This window comes from Triticum urartu, chromosome 5 (genome assembly GCF_003073215.2).
Source record: "Triticum urartu cultivar G1812 chromosome 5, Tu2.1, whole genome shotgun sequence".
Taxonomy (NCBI): domain Eukaryota; kingdom Viridiplantae; phylum Streptophyta; class Magnoliopsida; order Poales; family Poaceae; genus Triticum; species Triticum urartu.
This window is the reverse complement of record NC_053026.1, coordinates 526,844,021-526,863,461: the sequence shown is the minus strand read 5'-3', so window position 1 is coordinate 526,863,461 and position 19,441 is coordinate 526,844,021. Positions and strand designations below refer to the sequence as shown.

The 19,441-nt window shown below is 47.7% G+C and overlaps 1 protein-coding gene across 1 annotated transcript; it reads left to right on the top strand.

Annotated features, from left to right (window-relative positions):
- The first annotated feature begins 1,909 nt into the window (after nt 1-1,909).
- On the top strand, nt 1,910-3,912 carry LOC125556589 (FBD-associated F-box protein At5g56370-like). The gene is made up of 3 exons (XM_048719289.1): nt 1,910-2,867; nt 2,955-3,089; nt 3,464-3,912. The coding sequence occupies exons 1-3, from the start codon at nt 1,968-1,970 to the stop codon at nt 3,845-3,847; spliced, it is 1,419 nt and encodes a 472-aa protein (XP_048575246.1). The 5' UTR covers nt 1,910-1,967; the 3' UTR covers nt 3,848-3,912.
- The last annotated feature ends 15,529 nt before the right edge of the window (nt 3,913-19,441 follow it).

Here is a 19,441-nt window from a genome sequence, read left to right as displayed (position 1 = left end):
GGCATATTTGGCCGATCAGTCTGCTATTAAGTCATTTAGTGCATTTCTATGCATATAATTCAAATTTGAACTATGTTGCATGGTTTTTTTGGCAAAAGTGGTTTGGAAAACATATTGGTGATAATGAATATATGTTCAGGCCTTATCCGAGAAAAAAGGAATTCCAAACATGAGGATGCTAAGACTCGACCCCTAACATGGAGCTTTTTAAAAGAGTTCTATGAAAGGCAAACAAAATCTGAAAAACATGAAAGTGGGCATGCTGTCATTATATGATTCCTATAGTTTGTGGTACAAAAATCAGAAGGATTTGCGAAAGTTGTGGAATACAGTGCTTGGAAACTGGAACTATTCAAGGAACAACCATGGTTTCGAGTGTGCTTGGGTCGGGTTTGAAGGCCAAGCAACCGCTGCTTCATCATTTGACCTAGAAACATTTTGTAGTATCAACATATACCATCACATGTTCCATGTCTAAATTTCATATTTGTCGGGGTTTGTTTCCTATATCAATTCATTTAGTGCATTTATAGGTATTTAATAGGTATCATTCAAATTAAAACTGCGGGTGCATGAAAAAAGTTAGCAAAAGTGGTTTAAAAAGTCGTATTGAGGTTAATGAATCTTTCTTAGGAAAATAAGTGGAGCTTATTAGTTTTTTAATTCTAGAAAATGCAAACAAAGTTTGAAAATATGAAAGTGCTAGCATGGTGTGATTGTACGATCCCTAGAGGTTGTGGTAAAAATTGAAGAAGGTTCGCAAAAGTTGCGACGTACCCACCTTGGAAACCAGAATTATTCGAGGGAGAATTGTGGTTTTGAGAGTGAACGAGTGGGGTTTGAAGGCGAAGCGGCAGCTACTTCATCGTTTGATCTTGAGACTTTTAATAGTATCAACATACACCATCAAATGTTTCATGCCAGAATTTGGCATTCTTTTGGTTAGTTGTCCAGTCTTTAAGTCATTTAAAGCATTTCCAGCCTTTTAATTGATACTCCCTCCATTCCAAAATAAGTGTCGTGGTTTTAATTCAAGTTTAAATTTGAACTAAAACTATGACATTTATTTTGGAATGGAGGTAGTATGAAACATCCTATTTGCGTAAATGAATCTATGTTTGGAACATACTCCCTCCATCCGCGAATAAGTGTACTTCTACCTTTTGTGCTAAGTCAAAGTTTTAAAATGTTGACAAACTTTATAGAAAAGAGTAGTAACATATATGACATCAAATTGGTATATTATGAAACTACATTTCAAAATGAATCTAGTGGTCCTAATTTAGTGCCATAAATGCTGCTATTTCCATATAAAGTTGGTCAAAATTTTAAAATTTTGACTTAAGACAAAAACTAGATGTACACTTATTCGTGGACGGAGGGAGTATTCAAAAAAAGTAGAGGAATTTTAAACATCGGGTGCCAAGACTCACTACAAACATGGAGCTTATTGGTTTTTCAATTCTAGAAACGCGAACGAAGTCTGAAAATAAACCAGGGATGGTGTCATTATATGATCCCTTGAGGTTGTGCCGTTCTGGTAACAACTTGAGAAGGTTTCACAAAAATTATGATGTATTTAATACATTAAATGAGTTTTTAGACATTTAATGCAGTATAATTAAAATAAGAAGTCAAATAAAAGAAAAGAAAAATGAGAATAAAGAAAGTTGAGAAATGAAAGAAAATAAACAAAAATAAAATACCTGGTCCATAGCGCCCGGCTTGCAAGGTTTAGCTGTAGTAGGTGTGAACGGTGTCTGGCAAGGCAAGCCACCACGCTAGATGCATGCACAGCGACTCGTCTCGGGACTCAGCTGTGCTGCATGCGTAGGGACTCAACAGTGAATTTAGTGCGGGAGTGGAGTGGGGAGGGTAGTACTGCTATCAGTAAGTACACTAGTGCTTGTGTTACTTCTCGCCCTCTTCCTTTGCTTTTCTTTTGGCGACGGCGGCGGCCACCCGCCATGGACGATGCGGCGGCGGCTGCCGCATCCAAGAAGCGGAGGCGGGATCCTCCCGCGAGCAGGGAGGGTGCCGGCGGCGGAGACGATGCGAGCCTCGACCTCATCAGCCGTCTCCCCGACGAGATCCTCGGCACCATCATCTCGCTGCTCCCCAGCACCAAGGACGGCGCGCGGACAGCCATCCTCTCCTCCCGGTGGCGCCACCTCTGGCGCTCCGCGCCCCTCAACCTCGCCGTCGACGACGCCCTCTCCTCGCAGGAGAGCGAGCGCATCGCCGCCGTCTCCGAGATCCTCGCCGCGCACCCGGGCCCCGCCCGCCGCCTCTGCATCTCTAGCATCTTTCTCGGCGGCCACCATTACGCCAGGTTCGACGGCTGGTTCCGGTCCCCCGCCCTCGGTGGCCTCGAGGAGCTCGAGTTCTACCGGGGCAACAGCAGGCGCGCGCTGCCTCCTTCCGTGCTCCACTTCGCGCCCACGCTGCGCGTTGCCAGCATCGGCCGCTGCAATTTATCCGTGATTGATGCCGCCCCCGTGCCTGCCTTCCCTCGGCTGAAGCAGCTCAACCTCTCGGGCGTCGCCGTCTCGGAGGCGGCCCTCCTCCGCCTGCTAGCCGCCTGCGCCGTGCTTGAGAGCCTTGAGCTTAAGGGCATCCGTGGGCTCAGCACCGTCCGGATCGTCTCGCCGACTCTCCGAACTATTGGTGTCTCTGTTGGTCACTATGAGGAGCTGCCGGAGGAGCTTGTCATTGAGGATGCACCATGCCTTGAAAGATTGATCTCATTTGGCTGTAATGGCCCAAGGACAATCAGGGTGATCACCGCACCGAAACTGACGGTGTTGGGCTATCCGTCTTGCCGGTTCTACGAACTTGTGATGGGCCTGGGAACCATAATTGTTAAGGTGGAACACGTCTTCATTTTCTTCAGACTTGCATTTGGGCATCCCTCTCTGCATTGTAGCCTGATATTTCTAGTTGCTTTTCTCCAGGAAATGATCCCCATCAGCTTGGCTGCGTCGGTGCGCACAGTGAAGGCCTTAGTTCTAGAATCTATTGGCCCCAATCCGGAAGTAGTTGTTGGATTCCTTAGATGTTTTCCCTGTGTGGAGAGGCTATACATCCAGGTGAAGTCTTCTTTGCTAGCTAAATGCTAACTACTCCAGAAAACTTTTGTTGTTATAACTTCTATTATATAGCCATATCTCTCTCGATGCCTAGTTTGGACATATGGAAGAAATAATATTACTCTAGTACACTTCTGTTAACATTAACTTCTGCTATAAATACAATTATCCACAATTGTTATGATGAAAAATCTAGTTGTCAAACATGTCTGAATTGAAGTAAAAAGTAGCATGTTTGGGGACTATATTGTTCATGATTTCTCTGTTCCTACATTACTACAAATGATCCAGACTGCCTCTTATTGCCTGCAAAAGAAAAACTACCCTTTTAATGCGACCTAAGTGGCAACTATGCTTTATTTGTTCTTTTGCAGTCACGTCTTAGGAAGGACATGAAAAATGTGGGGCAATATGGCACACTCGATCCTATCGAATGCCTTGAACTCCATCTCAGAGAAATAGTACTGAACACCTATGAAGGCAAGACACCAGATGTTAACTTTGCCAAGTTCTTTGTTCTGAATGCAAAGGTACTCGAGGTAATGAAATTTGGAGTCTATGGTAATAGCTGCAATCAGAAGTGGGTGGCTAATCAGCACATGCGGCTACAACTGGATAACAGAGCTTCTAGAGACGCGCGATTTAATTTTGAAAGAGATTATGGTAATTGCCGTTTTTATTATAGGAAGCACATGCATGACATGTGGATAGCTGATCCCTTTGATAGGTCATTATGCAAATGCTGTCGGAAGGTTTGATACCCTTTCAAGAGAATATCGAGGGATAGATGCTCTGCTTATGTCATCATATCTTTCGTTCCAAACATTCTAATGTCTTTATATGTATGTTAGCTGGAAAATGAAAGAGCATGCACCTATTTATCGTTTTCGTGAATTGCTAAAACGTGGTTGATCATGTTTGTTCAATTTTGATATAATGCCTTATCCTTGAAGGGAAAATCCAAGTAGCACATGGCAGATTGTCAGGCTTGTCTCTCTTTTAGATGGACATTTCAATGTGCAAAGTCTAGGGTTATTGTCTCAGACAAGTGACCGGTGCTTTACTGTGATTACAAGTCCACCCCCATTGCAGTCTTGCAAAAACAGTAGTCTGAAAAAAGTCTAGAGTTATTGGCTTTTAGACAAGTGACACTGCTTTACCGTAGTTAAAGTCTCTTGCAAAAACAAAAAATGGACTTGCATATACATAAAGAAAGGCGTGTGCCCTATACTCACACACTGCTTAGTACGAACTATATTTGTTATGTACATTGGAGAAGGCCTCACTGAAGAAACATCTCTGTACGCTGCATGAGATCTTGACATAAGTTTTCACACTGAAATATACATTATATTTTTGTTATCTCTATCTTGGTAATTGGTATAATAGGATTCAGAAGTCCGCAGAACCAGGGGAATAGCAGGTTCTTGTCCCGGCTTGGCATTCGCAAGCTCCTGCCTCGACCAGTATAGGGAAGGGGCAGGGGCAGGGGCAGGTCCTCACTTGGAGGAGTTTGTGGAGTAAGTTCAAGGGGCGTTACTTGCGTCTTACTTTGGTTGGTAAAACCTGGGAATATGAGCTTACCATGTAATGTGCAACCACATTGTCACAATCTTTTAGTTCGGTGCTTTGCAAAAAATAACAGGATGAGAGACTAATTATTGCTTTCACGATAGATTCAAAGTGTTAACATTGAAAACAAATATTACTTGTTGCATATTATCTGGTTACACTAGAATCTTGTTTCTCGCGAGCAGAACTTGAACTTGGTAAGGGCATTCACAGGAAGCATATTACATAATTTGGTATGCAGAAGAGCTATATTTAGTTTCCCGAAACGGACAAAACATGGAATTCTTAGCTTATCATGTACTGCAATGTTTTAGTTTCTGAAAGTGCGGTGCAAACTCTGGGATTGTTTTTCTCTGGCATTTTTATTCGACAGCGCATGTAGAAGAGCTATGCTTAAGTGTCGGGGAAAATCTGGGAAAATTAGCTTGTCATGCACAATCTGTTAGCAATCATTGTTAGTGTTGGACAAGATCTGGTAATCTTTCGCTCAAAGAAGAAACTGGACATCCATCAGCAGTTTGACACATCACATCAGTATATGAACATAGCATGTCTGCATTAGACAGGCATGACCCCAGCTGCACATAGTTCTGGTGTGTGTGGCATCAGGTTGGTGGTTTGCACAGTCTATTATTTTTATTTCCTTTTATCTTTATTGAATCTGAGAATTGCACTGCTGATGTCATTTGAGAAAAGTTTTCGCTGATCCTACGGATAAGAGATGAAAGTAGATGTTTTCACCGGTTTTCAATACAGAAAGACATAATCTTAAAATAGGTTTTTGCCCAGCTTTATATATATAGCCCATATGGCAGAATAGATACAAGGTAGTGGAGAAATCCCCATACAAGCAAGTCAGAAGATAAAAACAACAACTGAGCAGACAGCGAGTGCCATGAGCCCTACATCGGGCATGAAAACAGGAGTCACCACACATAACAAGAAGATACCTAGACTACCGAATAGGAATCGAACCATGCTGCATTGGGAAACCATCAGACCTCGATGCACTGAACACACCAAGCCATTGCCGGAGAGGGCCGCTCTGGGTCGTGGAGCTCCGATCCTGCCAGCGGATAGGATGATGACTATGAGGACACGTGTCAAAGATAGCAGACCAATGAATCCACTCCACCCTAGTCGAAGAAGCTTTAATTACGCCGGGAATAAAGCAAGTCCAAAGATACCGGAATAAAGCAAGTCCAAAGATCCCATGTGTTGCCGCTAGATGGTACCTGAGTTCCTCGACGATGCCCCCAAGTGGGTAAACCTGTTGCCGCCACCAAGCCCGAAATGACGGGCTAGGGTTTCCATCTGGAACCCTGGCACGGAGGGCAAACCCACAATGATGTCCCCAAGAGGTAAGCTGTTGGAAATATGCCCTAGAGGCAATAATAAAAGCATTATTATTATATTTCCATGTTCATGATAATTGTCTTTATTCATGCTATAATTGTGTTATCCGGAAATCGTAATACATGTGTGAATAACAGACACCAACATGTCCCTAGTAAGCCTCTAGTTGACTAGCTCGTTGATCAACAGATAGTCATGATTTCCTGACTATGGACATTGGATGTCATTGATGACGAGATCACATCATTAGGAGAATGATGTGATGGACAAGACCCAATCCTAAACATAGCACAAGATCGTATAGTTCGTTTGCTAGAGTTTTCCAATGTCAAAGTATCTTTTCCTTAGACCATGAGATCGTGTAACTCCCGGATACCGTAGGAGTGCTTTGGGTATACCAAACGTCACAACGTAACTGGGTGACTATAAAGGTAGACTACGGGTATCTCCGAAAGTGTCTGTTGGGTTGACATGGATCAAGACTGGGATTTGTCACTCCGTATGACGGAGAGGTATCGCTGGGCCCACTCGGTAATGCATCATCATAATGAGCTCAAAGTGACCAAGTGTCTGGTCACGGGATCATGCATTACGGTACGAGTAAAGTGACTTGCCGGTAACGAGATTGAACGAGGTATTGGGATACCGACGATCGAATCTCGGGCAAGTAACATATCGATTGACAAAGGGAATTGCATACGGGGTTGATTGAATCCTCGACATCGTGGTTCATCCGATGAAATCATCGTGGAGCATGTGGGAGCCAACATGGGTATCCAGATCCCGCTGTTGGTTATTGACCGGAGAGTCGTCTCGGTCATGTCTGCTTGTCTCCCGAACCCGTAGGGTCTACACACTTAAGGTTCGGTGACGCTAGGGTTGTGAAGATATGTATATGCAGAAACCCGAATGTTGTTCGGAGTCCCGGATGAGATCCCGGACGTCACGAGGAGTTCCGGAATGGTCCGGAGGTAAAGAATTATATATAGGAAGTGCTGTTTCGGGCATCGGGACAAGTTCCGGGGTTATCGGTATTGTACCGGGACCACCGGAAGGGTCCCGGGGGTCCACCGGGTGGGGCCACCTATCCCGGAGGGCCCCATGGGCTGAAATAGGATGGAACCCAGCCCATAGTGGGCTGGGGCGCCAGCCCCTATAGGCCCATGCGCCTAGGGTTCCACCATGGAAGAGTCCATGTGGTGGAAGGCACCCCTAGGTGCCTTGGGGGGGAGGGAATCCTCCCCTTGGCCGCCGCCCCCCCTAGTAGATCTCATCTACTAGGGCCGGCGCCCCCCCATGGCACCCCTATATATAGTGGGGGGGAGAGAGGGATTTGACACCAGCCCCTGGCGCCTCCCTCTCTCCCCGTTACGTCTCCTTTTCGTAGTATAGGCGAAGCCCTGCTTCTGTGACGCCCTGCATCCACCACCACGCCGTCGTGCTGCTGGATCTTCATCAACCTCTTCTTCCCCCTTGCTGGATCAAGAAGGAGGAGACGTCTCCCGTCCCGTACGTGTGTTGAACGCAGAGGTGCCGTCCGTTCGGCGCTGGTCATCGGTGATTTGGATCACGTCGAGTACGACTACATCATCACCGTTCTTTTGAATGCTTCCGTGCGCCATCTACAAAGGTATGTAGATGCATTAGATGACTCGTTGCTAGATGAACTCCTAGATGATCTTGGTGAAACAAGTAGGAAAATTTTTGTTTTCTGCAACGTTCCCCAACATAAGCAACACCTGAAGACATCACTGTTGTCGGCGCCAAACCGCAGAGACTTCGCTCTAAGCCTCACTGTCGGTGTCAAAACCGGCGGATCTCGGGTAGAGGGTCCCGAACTGTGCGTCTAAGGCGGATGGTAACAGGAGGCAGGGGACACGATGTTTACCCTGGTTCGGGCCCTCTTGATGGAGGTAATACCCTACGTCCTGCTTGATTGTTCTTGATGATATGAGTATTACAAGAGTTGATCTACCACGAGATCGTAGAGGCTAAACCCTAGAAGCTAGCCTATGGTATGACTGTATGTTGTCCTATGGACTAAACCCTCCGGTTTATATAGACACCGGAAGGGGCTAGGGTTACACAGAGTCGGTTACAAGGTAGGAGATCTACATATCCGTATTGCCAAGCTTGCCTTCCACGCTAAGGAGAGTCCCATCCGGACACTAGACGAAGTCTTCAATCTTGTATCTTCATAGTCCAACAGTCCGGCCAAAGGATATAGTCCGGCTGTCCGGAGACCCCTTAATCCAGGACTCCCTCAATAGCCCCTGAACCAGGCTTTCAATGACGATGAGTCCGGCGCGCAGTTTTGTCTTCGGCATTGCAAGGCGGGTTCCTCCTCCGAATACTCCATAGAAGATTTTGGACCCCAGGATAGTGTCCGGCTCTGCAAAACAATTTCCACATACCACCGTAGAGAGAATAATATTTCCACAAATCTAATCCGCTGATACGTTTTGACAACACGACATCATGTCATGGCCCGGTCATTATCCGAACCGTTTTTTCCAACCAGCAATGCACATATTGCGAGGCGGTTTTCTTGACACGTCTTGTCGAAGCAGAGATGGTGTCCCCCTTAGTACGGGATTCTCATCAATACGGACGTGGGTAACCCACTCGTGCCCGTTGGTATGACTCCTCGATTTTTGGCAAGTCCAAAACGGCCGCGAGGAGGACGCTTGATATTCATCCTCTTTATAAAGAGGCCAAGGCATGTCATTTTTTCCTCTCGTGCTCAATCGAATCCTTCCCCCGCCTCGAGTTCCAACACCCAAGGCTCAGGTCAGGCGCTTCGGACCTTCAACCATGTCCGGATCCAACCTCCAACGTCGGTGGATGCCTTCCTCTGTCACAGAGGAGGACATCAAGAAGCTGAGAGAGGCCAGGTATCTGACCGCCGAAATCTCGCACAGGCTACCCGCCCGAGGGCAGGTCATCCCCACTCCCGAACCCAATGAGAGTGTTGTGTTCATCTCTCACTTCCTCCGAGGGCTAGGCCTCGCTCTGGATCCCTTTGTTAGGGGGCTCATGTTCTATTATGGGCTGGATTTCCATGATCTGGCCCCGGATCCCCTCCTTCATATCTCGTCGTTCATGGTCGTATGTGAGGCCTTCCTCCGCATTACCCCACACTTCGGCTTGTGGCTCAAGACCTTCAATGTGAAGCCGAAGATGATCGAGGGGCGGCACGCAGAGTGCGGAGGTGCCGTAATAAGCAAAAGCGCTGATGCTCCATAGCCAGAGGGTTCCTTCCCAGAGGTGTCCAGTTTGTGGCAGCAGGAGTGGTTTTATATCACAGCTCCTCGAAGTGCCAAGTGGGTAGCCGCCCCTGCCTTTCACTCGGGCCCCCCACCACAACTGACATCATGGATCAGCAAGGGGCTAACTGGGGTCCAGTAAATGATGTGCCGATATTGCCGAGTCGCATCCGAGATCTCCTTGAGAGAGATGTCAGCCTGGTCATGGTAATGCAAGTCATGCTAGTTCGTCGAGTCCAGCCTTGCAAACACCGACCCCTCCGTATGTGGGAATTCAACCCGGAAGGACCGCGAACTATTCAGCACTTCCTCGGTGTGACGCTCGAAAAGATGTACAAATTGTTCTTTGGACCCCAAATAAAGTGTCCAGACACCACCGAGGATGCGGGTCTGAGTTGTAACCGCCCTGATACCCAAGTAAGTAATCCCATGGCCGAACACGCTGTCCTTTTATTTATCATGACATCATTCTGAAAAGTCGCTCTTTAACCAAGACTGGATAACAAAGGCGAAGATGATCAGATGCTCGCACCCCCCCTTCCCGAAGGCTTGGCCAATCCAGTAATAGACAGAATGCTCGAGCCGACGCCTTATCAGGTGCCCTCAAAGGAAGATAAAGGGGGGAATAAAGAGGCCGGAAGCGGGGGAATTAGCACCTCCATGAAGGAGGATAACCAGGGAGAAGAATCTGACATTCCCTCTCCCCGAGGAAGGAAGAGGACCACCTCTGAAGATCCGGAAACAAAGGCTTCCAAACGAGGGAAGAAATCGGAGGGTATTCTTGCCGCACAATGTCCGCAAGGGGATCAGCCCTCTACCGAGCTGTAAGTAATCAAAAAGTACTTAATAATGAAAGTATCCTACCTTACTTCTGAAGACAATAACCAAAGCTTATATCTTGTAGTTCAGATCGTAGCTCTTCTCGACAGAGTTCGTCTTCGGGGGATCTTCTTCCGGAGATGATGGAGAGAGAAACACCTCCCCCTGCCACCCCGCCTCATGAGGCGGGCGACCCTGAAGTGTCGTCGCGGAGGGTCTCTCCTGATCCGCCAAGGCTAGAGGATAATCCTTTGGCCACCTGGAGTCCTCAGTATTCAGCTCCTAAAGAGAGCAACAGAAAGACTCCGAAATCGTACAGTGTGTGGTCGGACGCACTAAAGGATCTTCTGGAGCAAGTGGCCGTCTTAGAAGCGCATCGTACGCTAATGGGTACGGTAATTGAAAGGATTTCATCCACTGAAAGCGGATTGCATGAAGCTTTTATGAGTCTGCTGAAAGGCTTTGAGGTACGTGAAATGGTGTATGTTTTTTACAGTATCGCACACGTTAGGTGTGCCCTATGCAGATAGTATCCCCTGAGACTCTGGTTGCTTTCGAAAATGGTGGAAAACAGAGGATCATAGTCCCAGGTAATAACCAGACCGCCTTTATGTGCAGGTGGCTGAAGGTCCGGTGGCTAGCCGGACTGATGGGTTTGCCGAGCTAAAGCGGCAACTTGATGTGGCAGATGCCGACATCGTGCTTGTCAACAAGCGGCTTGACGAGGCATAGGGTAAGTGATTTCTCCGGTGATCAACACATAGTAAGAGGAGCATGATGCCGGTATCTTTAATATGTTGTGACTGCAGATGGAGCTGCCACCGTGGAGACCCTTCGGGCGGAGCTTGCCCGGGCGAAGGAACAAGCAAGGAATAGCGATGCGGCCGCTCTAAAGGCGGTCGAAGAGCTGAGGGCCGAACATGCCGCGCATTGCCAGAGCAAGGAAAGAATAGCCAAGATGGCCATTGAGTTGAAAGATGGTGCTGACCGTTACCAGCGTCTTGAAAAAGAAAGCCGAGCGAGGGCGACGGACCTGGAGAAGGCCATGGTAGCAGCCAAGAAAGCCCGCTCTAAAATCAGAGCGACGAAGGAGGAGCTGCGTCAAGCTGCAGATATCGTGGCTGGGAAGCCCTTCTTGTTGCCGACTACGTTCGGGGATCCGAAGTATGCTCCTCTTGATAAACTATGGAGTTCTACAGACGCCTACATGGATTTGGCAGCAAGTGCTGCTGATGCGGCTGAGTACTTCAAGGATCAAAAAGATCGAGAAGTGGAAAAGCTGTTCTGGTCGCAGTTCCATGCTCCAGTGCGTCCGCTGCTGTTGAATGAGCGAATGGCCGAGTGGGCCGAGCTCCATAGGTTGTCCGGACTTGCCATGAGGTCGGTTGTGGATCATCTGTGGCCGGGAGGGCCAAGGCCGAATAGTTACTTTAGTTTAGTGCAACAATTCCTTGGTGCTGTGCCGCACATCGATGCTATGAAGAGGTCGGCGTGCATAGAGGGTGCACGAATGGCCTTTGCCCATGTCAAGACATACTGGGCAGAGATGGAGGCCACCACTATTGCAACACAGGGTTCGGCCGTGGGCTGAGTGGCTGCCGAGCACTACTTTGAAGAAGTCCTTGAAGGCGCTCATTCGATAGAGGCTCAGTGCTCGAAGAATATTATGTTCTAGTGACATGTACTCCCATCGTAAAAACAATGTTTTATTGAGTTATCAAGGCTGTGTTTATACTTTTGCCTGAAAGTATTATGATGCCTCATGTGCGTCCGTTTATCTATATATGTATATAACCTGAAAGTTTGCAGTCGTCAGCTTCCGCCCCCACGCATATAATGCGGGGCTGTTCGTGAAAAACGCGTATTCACACTTGATCCAACGTCTTGGTCCATGAAGAAGGTGGTAGCGCAGCGAACGAGGCAATCAGACTATATTGCTTTAACACTTTGACTTAGCCATAGGAGTTTGACGGTGGGGCTACTATATAGCCCCTGGTACTTAATGCGGAGGAATCTCGAAGATTCCGCTGAGTCATTGAGTGGTTGACCGGTCTCGCGCTTTATCATGATAGTCAGTTTTCGGCTTTCTCTACTGAGGTGCTCATCCGAATGAACCAGGGCACAATCGCAGTAGTTCTCCCAGTCCTACCTTAGCCGATATAGCGGAACGTAAGGTACCAAAACATGGGAGCCAGGCAAACCCAACATTTGACCAAAGACATGATTCGGAGCTGATGCATATAAGGCCAAACTCGCGACGCCGAACACTCCCTAAGGTATTCGATCTTTATAACATATGTTGGGCTGAACAATGCCCTTAATAATAAACCCCAAGTGTCCAGGTACGTGCAATATCCTGACGTGGCCACATGCCAATAACGTCAGCATCCTTCTCGGTTGTATTGAGTATCCGAAGGATGAGAACAACAAGAGACAGTAAAAAAGGTTTACGCAGGGTCTTAATATGAAAAGAAACCTTGAAGCGGGTCCCTGCTGCATGTCTGCGCCTGTATCTCCATTGTGCCGTGTCCTGGACGGGTGTAGCACGGTTGTCATCTGTAAAAGAGAAGAACTTAGGTGAAAGTTGCCGTGCCAGAAATTTGGTTATTATCAATAAACCATTAAAATTCAAGATAAGTCATGTTGAGCCGGACTAGCCCTGATTACACGCGGGAAGCCCCTGGCACCGTCTATGAGGGTTTGACCATCAAACTAATCTCATGTATATGTAGTGGTGCACCGGACTCGTCTAACCGTGTCCGTGGTCTTGACGACCTGTCATTTTTTCTGGTTGGTGAGGCCGTCTAGTGCTCGGATGTTAAAGCCGCCGCACATTCTTCCGCGCGTAGTGAAAGCTCAGTATTTCCGCTAACTGTGATGGTGCCACGTGGACCTGGCATCTTAAGCTTGAGAGAAGCGTAATGTGGTATTGCATTAAAACGAGTGAAAGCCGTTCTTCCGAGTAGTGCTTGATAGCCACTTCGAAATGGAGCGATGTAAAAAGTTAACCTTTCGCTTTGGAAGTTGTCGGGAGAACCGAATACAACCTATAGTAATAGAGAGCCCGTACAGCGGGCCTCTAGGCCTGGTATTACTCCCTTGAAGGTAGTATTACTGTGGCTTATTTTTGTCGGGTCTATCCCCATTTTTGCGGACTGTGTCCTGATATATCAGATATAGACCACTGCCGTCGTCCATGAGGACTCGTGTGAGATGGTATCCGTTTATTATTGGGTCTAACACCAAGGCAGCCAATCCTTCGTGCCGGATGCTTGTCGCGTGATCCCCGCGATCAAAAGTGATCGGGCAAGCCAACCTTGTGTTCGGCGTTTAGCTTACCGGCCTGCTTGAAGACCCATCATTCTCTGTGGGTGTGATTTGTAGGTTTATCGGGGTGCCATGAATCTGACATAGTTTGTCAAGAATCCTGTTTAGGCCAGACGGTCCATCTCTGCTGCCTTTGACAGGATTTTTCCGCTGACCTGGTCGAGAGCCCATGAATCCGGCGTTTACCGCTGTATTATCTGGGCTATCTTCTTTATTTCGATGCTTGTTTTTATTGCGTCGTGGTTTTCCATTGCCGTCCCTGACTTCTGATGTGCTTGGATCGCTCGTGCTACTGCGGGCTAACCAGCTATCTTTGCCCACGCAAAAGCGGATCATGAGGCTTGTCAGGGCTGCCATTGTTCTCGGTTTTTCTTGGCCGAGGTGTCTAGCGAGCCATTCGTCTCGGACGCTGTGTTTGAAAGCTGCTAAGGCTTCGGCGTCCGGACAGTCGACGATTTGGTTCTTCTTAGTGAGAAACCTGTTCCAAATCTTTAGGGCGGACTCTTTGGGCTGTTGAATTATATGACTTAAATCGTCTGTATCCGGAGGTCGGACATAGGTCCCTTGAAAATTAGCCTGAAAAGCGTCCTCGAGCTCCTCCCAACTTCCAATTGATTATTCGGGGAGGCTTTTCAGCCCATGCCGAGCTAGTCCTTTAAGCTTGAGGGCAGGTATTTGATGGCATGGAGATCGTCTCCGCGAGCCATATGGATATGGAGGATAAAGTCCTCAATCCAGACCCCAGGGTCTGTGGTCCCGTCGTATGCCTCTATGTTCACTGGTTTGAATCCTTCTAGGAATTCGTGGTCCAACACATCATCAGTGAAACATAGGGGGTGTGCCGCACCCCTGTATTTGGATGTACCATGGCGTTCAGACGGTTGTAGTTGTAACGCCCCGAGACCGTTGAGCCAGGTGTCTTCCAGTTATTCGCTGTTGTTGCCTTGTCATCTGTCTGTGTGTCATGCATTGCATATCATGTCATCATGTGCATCACATTTGCATACATGTTCGTCTCATGCATCCGAGCATTTTCTCCGTTGTCCGTTTTGCAATCTGACACTCCTATGTCCTCCGGCGCCCCCTTTTGCCTCTTTTCGTGTGCGTGTGTTAAACTTTCTCGGATTGGACCGAGATTTGCCAAGCGGCCTTGGTTCACCACCAGGAGACCGCCTGTCATGTTTCGTGTCATTTGGAGTCCGTTTGATACTCCGACGATTATCCGGGGAACCGTGGAGGCCTTGTGTGTGTTACAGCCTAACACCCCTCCAAAGTGGCCCAATAACCCATCTAAACCCCCTCCATCCTCTCGGCCATTCGATCACGACCGCGTGGCCAAAAACCGCTCCTCTTGTGGACTCTCCTAGCTCCCTCTACCTATATATATATATATGTCCTCCTCCCCCCCCCCCCCCCCCCGCCGAAAATTTCACGGATGAACCCTAGATCCATCTTCCCCGCGCCGCCGGACATGTCCGCCCAGCGGTCGGACACGTCCGCCGCCTCCCTCCTCCACTCGCGTGCTGCCACATGCCCCCCAGCGTCCCCGCGGCCGTGGCCCGCCGAGCCCATTACGGGCCCGCGCGAGCCCGACCGCGCCCCATGGGCCCGAGCGCCCCGCCGTTGCCGCTCAGGTTCCCCGCGCCCCGCCGCCCGCTCCGACATGCTCCGCCTCCGCTCCCGACCTCGCCGGAACCCCGCCGCCTCGCCGCGCCTCCACCACCCTCCGCCTCCTAGCCTGATCCGCCCGCCGCCGCCTCTCCACCGGCGCGCGCCCTCGGTCGGCGTCGCCCCGTGCGCCCGACGCCACCCCGGCGCCGCGCCGCCCCGTCGCCCCGTCCTCCGCTCGTCCCCGCCGGTGCCTGCTCGCCGGAGCACCGGCGCGCCGCCGCCGCCTTGCGCGGGATTGGGAGGAGCCCGATCCAGCGCCCGTTGACCGCGCCAGTGGGTCGCAACCCTAGCCGGCCCAGCTCCTCCCCCGGTCTGGCCCATCTCCACGGGCACGTCTGGACTCCTCTCTGTGTACTGGGCCTCGGCCCATGGTGAGCCGCCCTTTATCCCCGCTCATGCGTTATATTGCTACGTTGCGCTCGTTGTCCGTAATTTTGGCTAAGTCCCTGGATCTGTAGCATTATATGCCCCTATTCATCGCATCATAACTCCTCATCCGTAGCTCCGTTTTGCATGTATTAGATATCAAAATGTTCATCATGATGTGCTCTTCATTTTGTCCCATTGTGACCTTCTTGTTTGAGTCCATCTTGATGCCCAAATCGTTGCTGCAAGAGTGCTATAAATGTTAGTTCCCGATTCTTATCAGATTATGAGCATTTGTCATTTTTGCCATGATTATAGTGTGCTGCATATGGGCATGAGCTCTACATGTGTTTTGGGCTATGCCATGCCATCTTTATAGGGGTGTATGCCATGTATTTTGGTGATCAATGTGGTGACTAGCACAAGCATGCAAAGTAGCTCTCGTAATATTGCTGTTTTCAGGGACTTAGAATTTCACTAAGTCTTTGCTCTGCTGTTATTTTTATGCCATGTATTCATGTTGCTACAGAGAGATCCATGCTTCTTTTGAGTATGTTCAGTAAGGATGATTTGGGCATATGGTTATGCTCTACCCATCCATGTCTCTGTTTGCATTTATGGAGTGCCCTAGCATGACTCAATCTTGCTCTACTTTTGCTATAAAATGTTTCTGGCAGATTGTTTACATGTTAATCAATTTTGCCAAGATTGTTGTAGTTGATCCATGCACGCTATGAGACTTGTTCTTGCTTTGGTTAGCCTCTTGATCATGTCTTCTTGCTGTTAGTATGCTTAGTTTGTCATGCAATGCTTTGTGTTGAGTGCATCGAGCTCGCAAACATGCCTTCATAATTCTATTTTTGCCATGTCCAGTTTTCTGCGAAGTCTGAATCTGTTAACGAAACTTGCTATGTTTACATGGGTGCCATCTTATCTTATGATCCTTTTTGGCTTATGGTCAGTAAGGGACTTTTGTTATATGCTTTGAGTAGATTCATGCCATGCCTGATATGTTCTATTCCTGCAGCATGTTGTTATCTTGCTCTAAACATTGCTTCCTGATGTTAATTTCTGGCATGTTATTTCCACTAAGTCTGTGATGCTGATATCTTTTGCAATTTTACCATGCTTGTTTGAACCTGCTCTTGTATGATTTAGCCGTAGCTCAGTTTTCATCTTTTGTCAAGCATCTTGAGTAGATCACTGCCATGTGATTTGTTGCTATGTTGGAGTGCAGTAGCTTAGTTTCTTGTTGCATTCTAGATGGCATCGTGCTGTTAATCGCAGAATTGTGCCTTTATTGTTTTGCTTGTCATTCGCTAACTGTACATCCGATTCCGGTGATCTTTATATCGATTTCGACCGAAATCAACTCATCTTTCCAGCAACACACTTGGTTTGCCAAGTTGAGGCCTAGGTCAATCTTTTCCTTCCGGAGCATGCATATGCACTACATATCACATCCCGCATATCATGCCATGTTTTGCATCATGTTGCTTGCGCATTGCACTGTGTTTGATTGTTGGTCCTTTGCTTGTGTTCTTGCTTTGGGTAGAGCTAGGGGACGAGTACGTGATCGAGGAACCCGTTGAGTACGCTTATGAGGATCAAGCTTATGTCAACTCGGAGAACGTTGCAGGCAAGATGACCATACCCTCGAAATCACTTCTATCTTTGCTTGCTAGTTGCTCGCTCTTTTGCTATGCCGTGATACCTACCACTTGCTATATCGTGCCTCCCATATTTCCATGTCAAGCCTCTAACCCACCTTTCCTAGCAAACCGTTGTTTGGCTACGTTACCGCTTTGCTCAGCCCCTCTTATAGCGTTGCTAGTTGCAGGTGAAGATGAAGTTTGTTCCATGTTGGAACATGGATATTGTTGGGATATCATTACTATATCTTGTTTACTTTAATTCACCTATACACTTGGTAAAGGGTGGAAGGCTCGGCCTTATGCTTGGTGTTTTGTTCCACTCTTGCCGCCCTAGTTTCCGTCATACCGGTGTTATGTTCCTTGATTTTGCGTTCCTTACACGGTTGGGTTATAATGGGAACCCCTTGACAGTTCGCTTTGAATAAAACTCCTCTAGCAAGGCCCAACCTTGGTTTTACCATTTGCCATCTAAGCCTTTTTCCCTTGGGTTCTGCAGACTCAAGGGTCATCTTTATTTTAACCCCCCCAGGCCAGTGCTCCTCTGAGTGTTGGTCCAAACTAGAGCCCCTTGCAGCGCCACCTCGGGGAAACTTGAGGGTTGGTTTTAGTTGTACGGACTACTCATACGGTGTGCCCTGAGAACGAGATATGTGCAGCTCCTATCGGGATTTGTCGGCACATTCGGGTGGCTTTGCTGGTCTTGTTTTACCATTGTCGAAATGTCTTGTAACCGGGATTCTGAGTCTGATCGGGTCTTCTTGGGAGAAGGAATATCCTTCGTTGACCGTGAGAGCTTGTGATGGGCTAAGTTGGGACACCCCTGCAGGGTTTTGAACTTTCGAAAGCCGTGCCTGCGGTTATGGGCAGATGGGAATTTGTTAATATCCAGTTGTAGAGAACCTGACACTTAACTTAACTAAAATGCATCAACCGCGTGTGTAGCCGTGATGGTCTCTTTCCGGCGGAGTCCGGGAAGTGAACACGGTTCTTGTGTTATGCTTGAACGTAAGTAGTTTCAGGATCACTTCTTGATCACTTCTAGTTCACGATCATGCTTTGCTTCTCTTCTCGCTCTCATTTGCGTAAGTTAGCCACCATATATGCTAGTGTTTGCTGTAGCTCCACCTCACTACCTTTTCCTACCCATAAGCTTAAATAGTCTTGATCGCGAGGGTGTGAGATTGCTGAGTCCCTGTGACTCACAGATTACTTGCAAAACCAGTTGCAGGTGCCGATGAAAACCGTGCAGGTGACACAACCGAGCTCAAGTGGGAGCTTGATGAAGATCATGTTCGTTGTGTTGTTTCGTTTCCAGTTGATCAGTAGTGGAGCCCAGTCGGGGCGATCGGGGATCTAGCATTAGGGGTGGTCTTTCTTTATTTTGGTTCCGTAGTCGGACCTTGATTGTATTATGGATGATGTAATGCTATATTTATGTTTTGTGTGAAGTGGCAATTGTAAGCCAACTCTTTATCTCTTTCTTATTCAGTACATGAGATGTGTAAAGATTACCCCTCTTGTGACATGCCTACTATGTGGTTATGCCTCTAAGTCGTGCTCCGACACATGGGAGATATAGCCACATCGTGGGTGTTACAGTAGTATTCGGTTTTGATTTTGTGCCGGAGCGCGCTTCCTAGATCCATAGATGGATCTGGTCGTTCCGGATTTTTGGCGCAAGTCCTCACGTAGAACTTGTGTTCACTTATGTGCGACCTTGTTAGCCGCTCTATCATGGTCACAAGGTGGTTGATCCGGCCTGTTGGTTGTTTCATTTTCCGATTATTTACTTTTTCGTTGCTATTGCTATCATCACTACAAAATACCAAAAACATTACTTTTACTACTGTTACCTTTTGTTACCGTTATCACTACTATCATATTACTTTGCTATTAAACACTTTGCTGCAGATATTAAGTTTCTAGGTGTGGTTGAATTGACAACTCAGCTGCTAATACTTGAGAATATTCTTGGGCTCCCCTTGTGTCGAATCAATAAATTTGGGTTGAATACTCTACCCTCGAAAACTGTTGCGATCCCCTATACTTGTGGGTTATCAAGACTATTTTCTGGCGCCGTTGCCGGGGAGCATAGCTCTATTCTTTGAGTCACTTGGGATATATATCTGCTTATCATTACGAAGAACTTGAGAGATCCAAAAACCAAGATCTATCCCTCAACTACGAGGGGAGGTAAGGAACTGCCATCTAGCTTTGCACTTGATTCACCTTCTGTTTTGAGTAAGCTTGCAACACCTACACCTGCTTCTGCTATTCGTTCTGATATGTCGCATGTTATTGATGATGCCACTTCTGCTAT

Coding starts and splice junctions, on each gene's coding strand:
- LOC125556589 (XM_048719289.1), top strand. CDS start 1,968: ATGGACGATGCGGCGGCGGCTGCCGCATCCAAGAAGCGGAGGCGGGAT. Junction 2,868..2,954: donor TGGGAACCATAATTGTTAAG/GTGGAACACGTC, acceptor GCTTTTCTCCAG/GAAATGATCCCCATCAGCTT. Junction 3,090..3,463: donor TGGAGAGGCTATACATCCAG/GTGAAGTCTTCT, acceptor GTTCTTTTGCAG/TCACGTCTTAGGAAGGACAT.